The 9,802-nt window shown below is 45.9% G+C and overlaps 1 protein-coding gene across 1 annotated transcript; it reads left to right on the top strand.

The window, feature by feature from the left end:
- The first annotated feature begins 747 nt into the window (after positions 1-747).
- Positions 748-8,272, top strand: LOC144940869 (C-signal-like). The gene is made up of 7 exons (XM_078867362.1): positions 748-793; positions 2,113-2,284; positions 4,627-4,678; positions 5,343-5,530; positions 6,394-6,555; positions 6,972-7,082; positions 8,056-8,272. Exons 2-7 carry the CDS (start codon positions 2,120-2,122, stop codon positions 8,167-8,169), a joined length of 792 nt encoding a protein of 263 aa, XP_078723488.1. The 5' UTR covers positions 748-793; positions 2,113-2,119; the 3' UTR covers positions 8,170-8,272.
- The last annotated feature ends 1,530 nt before the right edge of the window (positions 8,273-9,802 follow it).

Genomic DNA, 9,802 nt, shown 5'->3' with positions numbered 1-9,802 from the left:
CCGCCGCCAAACCCTCGTATCAACAGCGGTTCGTTTCGCGCCCAATGTATTGGCGGTTTCTAAAATAAGTGAGTTGGGTTAAAACTTAATTTGGAGCTTTCGTGACTGTGGTTCTGTGTTTTATCTCTCTCTCAAATTTAGCATTCTCAGGAAGAACGTAATCAACCAGGTAGGGTGTTGACTGTTATGTTATCCGACTCTCTGTTGTATTACATTACATTTCTAAGTATACTAGATTTGCGTTTCTATTTAATTTATACCTGATGACGATTGCTTGTGTTGCAATCGAAACGTCGTATGCTAGTATTTAATTTAATTTATTATTTTATCTTTATACGTGACTTTACCGAAAGAAGCAAATAATGAGTTGGGTTAGCCTGCTTCTCCGATGCCAAGTCTTGTAGAACACACCTTCACCCACCCCACCCCGCACCACCACTCCCCGCAGACACCCACCCAACCAACTTCCCCCAGCCACCGCCCCCGCCACGGGCGAGACAAAGAGGCTGCTGCTGCTGCTGACGCGCTGATTGATGTCGTCTCGGCTTGTATTTATACGGCACCCACGGGCCAGTTGTCGACTGCAGAGATCGCGCGCAAGTTGTCTCTCCGGCAAAGCCTCCGTCCTGCTTCTTACCCCCGTTCTGCGCTTCCACGACGTTTAAAGTCATTTTCCCTCGACGTTCGCGAGGCGTCATCCGATTTGTTGCAGAACCCCCCCCCCCCCCTAAATCCCCCTCCTCCACCGTCTTTTCAACGGGACGTCGCTCATCTCGCCTCCAACTCGAAACAGGTGACCTACATTTCTACATCCCTGCGGGCGACGCGATGATGTGATGTTTTGAGGATTTTTGTTTGAGAATTGTTATTCGGGTCACGCGGTGGGTGATAAAGAGGTGCGGACTGAAGGGTGGATGGTTGAAGGCCATTTCGGGCTTATCGTGTTAACTAGGTCTGCGTCTCCGAAAGAAGAGGAATGTCTATTATGTGGTAGTACATTTGCAGTTACACTTAAGTGCACTTTTGTGTCCACACGTGGGGGGGGGGCCTTATCTCGCATGTATATGCATGTGCCACACTGGAACCATTTGTATGATTTAACGCCACCTGTCACGATCTCGCAGGGCTTTGTGTACACTGTGACTTTACACCGACGCAACTCCAAATGCCTCCGAACAAAGTCACCCTGAGTGTGCCGAATCTTGTCCGAGCTCGGAAGTTAAGCGGGGTGGAGTGTGATGGGTACGTTAGATGGGTGACTACGAGGGGGCTTGTCAGGTGTGATAGGCGTAGGGGCTGCGAGGTGACCGGGAGTTGGCGGAGTTGAGTGCATAACTTCTAATTCTGGGGTTTTTTTCCCCCCCGGGTTTCCTCCGACGTGCCAATCAATCAATAAATAAACATATCCACATTGCATAGAGCACAATGAACGCACGTATTTTAGCGCTCGTACACTTACAAAAATATAATGAGATTTGAAATCCAAGAAATATATAACATTAAAATATATCAGCTTCGCCAACATGAATTTAAACTCACAAGAAGCAAGGTGAATACGCAGATTTGTCTTGAGCGCAGATTTAAAATGTTCCAACGGACAGGCCCTCCCTTATCCGAAGATGTAGAGAGATATTCGTAACATGTTCTATGAAGAAGGGTATTGCCCAAAACGTCGCCGTTCACGTGTTTTCCTTTTGAGGCCACCGTTTAATTGACCAACGTGTTCTTTTTTTTACTTTTTACTTAATTATGTGGACCGTCCGACTCTCTACAGTTACATGCGTGCGTGTCTGTGGGGAGCGGCGTATTGCAGCAGTTAACGCGCTGCGCTACGCACCCGGTGACCCGAGTTCGATTACCGCTCACGGCCAACACCGCTGACGATTATCTGAACCGATTATCTGAACTGGGCCTCCCCTAGGTCGACTCAGCCTCAAATGAGTAACTGGTGCGGTGCGTAAACAATCACCCTACTGCGGAGACAAAGGCGGCCGGGCGTGGTGTTGGCCACCCACCACCACCGTGTCCCGTGTCGGCCTTCATAGATGCTCGCAAGCAGCGCTTGCCCCAAAAAGTCTGTTCCAACGCTGTTAAACCTTTGCCTCTGCGCAGGTTCGTCATGAACGGGCTCGCCAACCACGAGCTGGTGCTCAACTCGGTGCTGGTGACGGGGGCGAACCGCGGCCTTGGACTCGGCATCGTTCATCACCTCCTCGAGCAGCAGCAGGCGTCTCCACGCTTCATCTTCGCCACCTGCCGATGCGCGGACGAGCAGAGCGCAAAGGTGGGAGAGCGGGCGGGGCGGGCGGGGCGGGTAATATGCGGACACTGTGTGTGTTAAAAGGTAAAGATGAAGGTGCAGCCCTGCAACTGCTGGGCCGGTCCTGGCCCATACCCCTCCCCCTTAACCAGTATATATACGGGGTAGTATCCCTTGGAATCTCTCATTTACTTGATTACAGCAAGCGTGCTGTGACGGTTCCACCTGAAGACGGAAGCTTGTGTTGCCTCCGAAACGTCGTGATTTTTATTTTATTTTTATTTTACTTTTATTAATTTAGATTTTTTTTTTTACCTACGTGACTTTACCGAAAAAAACCTAAGAATATGAATACTTGCAGTCACGAAAGCTTCAAATCTCGAATATCTGCAACTGCTTGCTTACAGCCACTGCTGGCAGAAGGGCCTCAACTACAGCGGGTAGGGGGGGGGCGTTCAGTAGATTGACAAAGGGGGCCGTGCATTGTGCCGGACTTGCCAGTGCGTGCACGCCACCGACCCAAATGTGCACGTGAATTATCGTGGATATTGGGGTGTATTGAACATGAAAGCACATGAAAGGGCTTTGCGTAAGTGGATAATAACTCGGCCTACAGATATAAATAGTGAAAATAAAATACACGAAATACAAAGTACATTGGCGTGGGTTTGTTTCTTGTTTTTGACCATTCAAAAGTGATGCAATAGTGGAGAGCACAAACTGCAATTCGGTTCAATTCTGCGGTGCCGCTGTTATATAAGTACTCGACTGTGGATAGACAATTTAACCTCCCTCCCCTCCCTCGCTCTGCTGAACACGATTGTCCACCTAATCTCCCCGGGGTTAGATGTACCCAGGAACCAGTGGTGAGCCCTAAATCGCTGCAGAGAAGGGCACGACAGATGCGGTCACCTCCTTCATTGAGAGGAAATTAAGAACGGTCTGCAGTGTGACTTTTGCGGTCAACAGAAACAGACAATGGCCCACGTGTGACAACATTGCCCACACTGACGATTCATAGTCCATAGATCAAATATTGACTTAAAGCTTTCGTGACTGCAGGAATTCATATTCTTTGGGTTTTTCGGTAAAGTCACGTAGATAGGTTCAAAGAAAATCATTGTAGTTTTTGGTTATTTTTTGTTATTTTCTTTGAACCTATCTACGTGACTTTACCGAAAGACCTAAAGAATATCCATAGATGAAATCAACGAAATGGAAAGCGACTCCTGTGTACGTGTACTGCATTGCTGTAGGATATTGCTATTTGTTTTTATTTTACCAGGTAAGGCCTGCTGAGCTATATAGCTATTAATTATTCAAAAGCGATCTGGCCAAAAATTATAGCTCAACGAAATTACTTCTCACGTGGGAATGTATAGCAAGACAAACACTCCAAACGAATGTTTATAAATGTGGAGGGAAAACCCGGACGACCTGGGGAAAATTCCACGCGACCATGGGGAGAAAAAACATGCAAACTCAAAATATACAGCAGGCATTAGGGTCGGGATCGAACCCATGACTTTCTGTATACCAGGCGAGGTAGTTAACATCTCGCCACCGGCCGATTCACAGGTTATGAATCATATTATCTAATACAAGAGTGTCGCTCAAAAAAAGAAGGGGAAAACGCCCTAAAGATAAATAAATACCTTTGCCCTGTCACTGGATATCTAGCGGCAAAACCTCTGTCCTAACACTAGAGATTTAGATGTAAGACCTCTGGTCTGATACTCGGGATATAAAGGTACAACCTCTGACATGACACGAGAAATGTCGAGGTAAAACCTCTTGTTATATGGATTGCATCTCGAACGTTAAGCTCATTATTTCTGGGCTGGTATCACCCAATAACGCCAGATATCACCAGATGGTGTCCATCTCCACCACAGTGCCACGGTTGCAAGATGTTAACTACCTCACCTGGTATACAGGAGGTCGTGGGTTTGATCCCGACCCTGATGCCTGCTGTATATTTGGAGTTTGCATGTTCTCCCCGTGGTCGTGTGGATTTATTTCTGGGTTCTCCGGTTTTTCCCATCCATATTTGGAATCAACATGCGTTTAGAGTATTCGGCTGCTATAGATGTTCATGTGATAAGCCACTTCGCCGACCTATCGTTTGTCGCCAGGTCGCTTATGAAAAATAGCGATATAGCTCAGTGGGCCCTTACCTGCTAGGTAAGTAAAACGTAAAAACAAATCATTACAAATATATATGGAACACGAGGTGTTGAAAGAAGGCCCACCGTGGCACCATGGCTGCTTGCTGGCATTGCGAGGTCGTGGGAGATGGCGACTGCCTTGGGTGATGACAATGCTCGTGACCTCCTTTACATTCGGTCTGTTTTTTGCATTTCTAGGAATTGCGGAATTTGGCGGAACACCACGCAAGCCTGCTGGTGGTGGAAATGGGTGAGCTTACATAAATATGACAGGGCTGTTTGTCCAGTTGAACGCCGCACACCACCCGCATCCGATTTGCACTTGTGGCAGCAAACGTGTTTCATGAGTGGCTGGATCGTGCAGTGGTCAGGACACTAAACTGCTACCGCTGAGAATCTTGGGTAATAATCTGAGCAACCAGCAGTGGTCAAACTGGGCTCCCTCGCGTCCGCTCGTTGGTGGTCTCAGCCTGGTCACCAATCACTTACTCATTTTGATGTTTCGCTTAATTTTGCTTGTTCTAGCTGTGAAATTTACACATTTTGGTTTGATTGCCACGCACAAATACCCCCTTCACCAACCGACACTGACCAGTGTGGTGAAGTATGGTCAAACAACCCTATTGACCAACACTAGGTGAGAAGGCTCATATTCAGCAGTAGATGGACAAAACGGCTGTATATGTACAAATACATAAACATCACACGTTTCATTACTGAATTAGAATATATTCTTGGCTGCTGATTAGGCTTCCTCACGGCTGTGGTATCGCTGTGCTTTGACACGTAGAGGGAAACATTGCTTTAACTCGTGGAAACTAAATGCCGAGCACGTGAACACAGCCATTAGTTTTTGCCTCGTGAATCAAATAATTCTCGCGTTTCGCTTTCCACTTGGCACGCATTTCGCACAGACATCACAGACCGCGCGAGTGTGGAGCGGGCGGTGAGGGTGGTGGATGAGGCTGTCGGGGAGGAAGGCCTCAACCTTCTGGTGAACAACGCCGGGACTCTACAAACGGGCTCCCTCGGTTCACTGTCGGCCGACTCCATGCTGCAGTGCTATCATACCAACGCTGTGGCGCCTGCCATCCTCACGGAGGTACGGAGCTATGCGGTGCATGCGACGAGAACAAGGTGGTCCGGGTAACAACAGCCATGGAGAAGGGGACGTGTAGCCCCGATTTAGCTGAACACACTTAAATAGGGATCGTTGTTGTTTTCGCACTCGGGGTGCGCATTTTATGTATTGCAAAGAGCGTTCGTCTCGGGTGAAGCAAAACTGAAAATGTTAATACACATATTCTTGGTTCTTTCGGTAAAGTCACGTAGAAGGGAAATAATGAAATAATAAAAAATTTTACTTCATTAAATACAATTATCACGACGTTTCCGCCACAACACAAGCAGCCGTCCTCCGGTGAAGAACAGAGCTGTCGGAAAGACAGCGCTCCAATGAACACTGCTAAGCTTGGCAGCGTATTTAAGCTGGGTGGGAGGAGCAGAGTGCCTTGACAAAGGAGTTTACATATCAACAGAGGAATTTAGCATATTGACGCTAAAGAACTGCAACTACCCTACGACCATACAATAAACCGATGTGAAGAAAACTAAATATAAACTACATCAATATAATCAATGTGCTCAATATACTCTCCAATAAGCTGAGCTATTAACATTACGTAAATGTTAATACACAGTGCTGGAGTTTTGGAAAATTAAGCAACAAAGTTAACATTGATTTTGCAGGCTGAGTCCATCAACTCGCTTCACCTGAAAGCTCAATATAATTACTGGTGGCCAAATCCTACATTCGAAGCCTCATGCTCTGACCCCTGAACACTTAGCCACCTGACCATCTTATAGCAGTGTTTCGAAAACTAACAGTCCTTCAAGCTAACACAAAAAAAAATCAGTTGACATGCGCACGTTTGTGTGTTCAATCGTCGGTGTGTTTCGTTGCAGGCATTCCTACCACTGCTCAACCGGGCAGCAGATTTCAATGTGAAGCTACCAATGGGCTGCCAAAAGGCAGCAGTGGTGAACGTGAGCTCTGAGGCTGGGTCTATCTCAAGTGTGCCTGGCAACTTCCACATCTCCAAGGTCTACCCTTACCGTGCCAGCAAGGTACTGTGTAGGGATGTGTTCCCAATTTTTGGATGAATGTTCAAAATTTTAATTACAAAAAAATTGGACGCGATATTACATTTTGGATGGTCTGAAAAACTGTTTAATTTTGCATTCTTCCTAAAAATTGCATCACTTCCGTTCAAAAGTAGTGTGATATGACGTCATGTTTAACTGAAATGTTTAACACTGATTATTGTGAGCTGATAGGTTATGAAAACATATAGTTTTGTTTATTGTGTTTTATGTGGAGATACATATACGAAAGAGACATCTGATGATCTATTCTGTCATTTATATTCTCCACAGTGAGACCCATGATAATTTTTTGGTATGAAGTATTACATTACCTGTACCCTACACTGCCTGATCTGTGACAAAAAAAAACCCCTATTTGTGTGCTGTGCCTGACACAGGCCGCCCTGAACATGCTGATAAGATGCCTTGCCGAGGAGCTCAAGGAACAGGGAATCCTGTGCGTGGCCTTGCACCCAGGTTGGGTCAGGACCAGAATGGGTGGATCGCGAGTAAGTGGCTCCATTCGACGCACCCCACAGATGCCCAATTTGAAAAGGCACCACTTGTCTCGTGCGAAAGGCCATTCGGCCGCAGTTAAACGGAGAGCGACTCCTGTATACATGTACTGCATTGCTGTAGGATATTACAATTTTTTTACATTTCACCAAGGTAAGGCCCACTGATCTATATAGATCTTTTTCAGAAGCGACCTGGCCACCAACGATAGCTCAACGTAGTGGCTCATCACGTGGAAATTTATAGCAGCCAAATACTTTAAACGCACGTTTCTAAATGTGGAAGGAAAAACCGGAGGACCCGGAGAAAAAATCCACGTGACCACGAGGAGAACATGCAAACTCCAAATACACCGGTGTCATGGTCGGGATCGAACCCACGACCTCGTGCACACCAGGCAAGGTAGTTAACATCTCGCCACTGTGGATATGTATTGCTGCATATCAGCGTTCCTCACTAATTTTCAAAGGGTGACCACTTTCATCTCTAAGACATCATCAGCGTGAGGGGCCGCCACACATTTGAAACCATTGCGGTTTGACAGCACGATGATGGGTGGTGTTTTCACATTTATGTAGTGTCAGGGGCCGCACTTAAGGCCACCAGGGGCCGCCAGTGTCCCACGGGTCTTGCAATGAAGAACGCCGCTGTGTGTCATAAGTGATGTACAGTATGTCAAAGTGTGATACGGCATGCTCAGCTTGCATTTTTGTCAATGGTAAAATATGATTTGTTACTAAATATTTCCCTCCACGTCTCATTTTTATTGCATAAATACACAGCCCTTTATCAATTTACTCCTCAAGACATACTTCAATAATCTTATCATTGTCCCTTGGTCAAAGAAGGACTCGGGACTAGTTCAAGTATCACTGCGAGCTCTGACACTGAACTCAGTGTCATGGGACGCGAGCCATTTCGCATATATCGTAACATTTATTTTCGAATGTATTCCTCTTCTGCCAGGCACAGATAGGCATTGAAGAGAGCATCACCGGAATTCTAGGAGTCATGGCTTGCCTCACGGAGAAGGATAATGGTTCGTTCCTTGACTGGCGGGGTCAGACTGTACCATGGTGACCCAGCCAGCAACATTATCCCATACCTGTCAACCCCTTATCAGTGCCCTACCTTGCTACAGACCAATTCAGACCTTGTTGGTCACCACGTGGCCTTACAAATCTCAACGTTCATCCTACAAAGTCCCATCACAAGGGAGAAACGGCTGTACGCCGTATGGACCTGAAAACTCAGTTTCCCTGTACAAGAATACGGGGTAAACCGTATGGGTTGACACGGTATGTTATCCGAAAGACCACTGCCCCCAAAACCACCCGAAGATTTATAACGGCGCGTCAAATTCACGGCGTGCCGTTGCTTGGAACTCAAGAATTAAAGTTTGCGGAAGAGTTGTCAGTTTAACACGTAGGTTATCACGACCAATATTATTCATAATCAACGTTTTTGGGTTTAGATCGCGTTATTTATAAATGTGGCATAACCCTCCACCACCCGACACGGCCAATCAGTAAAAAAGTGTCACGTTGACAAAAGGCAAATAGTTCACTGCTTTAGCCCACCGGTGTGTTGAAGCGTGAAACCACAACATTTGCAATTTTTGAGTAGCACGACGTTTCGCTGGTAATTGCATCCAGCATCATCGGGCAATTCGCCAGAATGGTGAGGCTCTGCTCTGTCTCCCGTTCTTATAAGAGTTGTTTCTGCGATGGATGTGTGTAACGACGCAGCGAGACTGAGTTCCGAGTCGTGGGACGTAAATAAAGTTTATTTACAATGTATTTAAGCCTTGGATTTTTTCCCCTTCCAACCCCTCCATCAATCTTCGCACGCAACATCCACGTGAGCTACAACGCCATCTCCACAACGTGTCACAACCGCGAACGGATACCATCTCTTACAATGTGGGGGGGGGGGGGCTTTTTGTTGTTGTTGTTGTTTAATTGTGACGGCAAATGTAATGTGCACGATCATATTGTCAATGCGTGTGTCTTAGGTTTTTTCGGTAAAGTCACGTAGGAAAAAATAAATAATACATTTTAAATAATATAAATAATAATATAAATTATAATCCTTTCATTTCTATTATTAGTTATATTATTTTTTATTTTATTTCTATTTTTATTTTTATTAAATTTTTTATTTTGACCTACGTGACTTTACCGAAAAAACCTAAGAGTATGAATCCTTGGAGTCACGAAAGCTTCAAATCTAGAATAAATGCGTGTGTCATTGTTCAGACGCTCGGCTACATGTTGGACGCGGCCCCTAGAGCCGAAGCGAGAGCTCAAGGCACTCGCTTCTGACAGCCTCCACAATTAAGGAGGACACGCGCGCAGTTGCCACCCTGGGTCGAAACGAAATATCCCGCGATGCAGCTTCGTTGGCAGTGGTGCGCAAGCCTAAGCATAACAAATCAAACGAATAAAAAATCCTAAACATCACTGTGGCCTATTCTTCTTGGTTCTTTCGGTAAAGTCACGTAGAAGGGAAATAATAAAAGAATTAAAATAAAACAATAAAATACAATTCTCACGACGTTTCGGCCACAGCGCAAGCAGCCGTCCTCAGGTGAAGAACAGGTCTGTCGGAAAGACAGCGTCTGAATGAACACCACCAAGCTTGGCAGCGTATATTGTGGCCTTAAAAGGAAAACATACTGAAAACATATACCGTGTAATCGGAGGGGTTTTCT

The sequence above is a fragment of the Lampetra fluviatilis genome, chromosome 23 (genome assembly GCF_964198595.1).
Source record: "Lampetra fluviatilis chromosome 23, kcLamFluv1.1, whole genome shotgun sequence".
Classification (NCBI taxonomy): Eukaryota; Metazoa; Chordata; class Hyperoartia; order Petromyzontiformes; family Petromyzontidae; genus Lampetra; species Lampetra fluviatilis.
This window is presented reverse-complemented; position numbering and strand designations above follow the sequence as displayed.

Excerpts from the sequence above, each read along its gene's own strand:
- LOC144940869 (XM_078867362.1), top strand. The coding sequence starts at position 2,120 with ATGAACGGGCTCGCCAACCACGAGCTGGTGCTCAACTCGGTGCTGGTG. Across the intron at positions 4,679-5,342 it reads CCTGCTGGTGGTGGAAATGG|ACATCACAGACCGCGCGAGT; the intron begins GTGAGCTTACAT and ends CATTTCGCACAG. Across the intron at positions 6,556-6,971 it reads ACCCTTACCGTGCCAGCAAG|GCCGCCCTGAACATGCTGAT; the intron begins GTACTGTGTAGG and ends TGCCTGACACAG.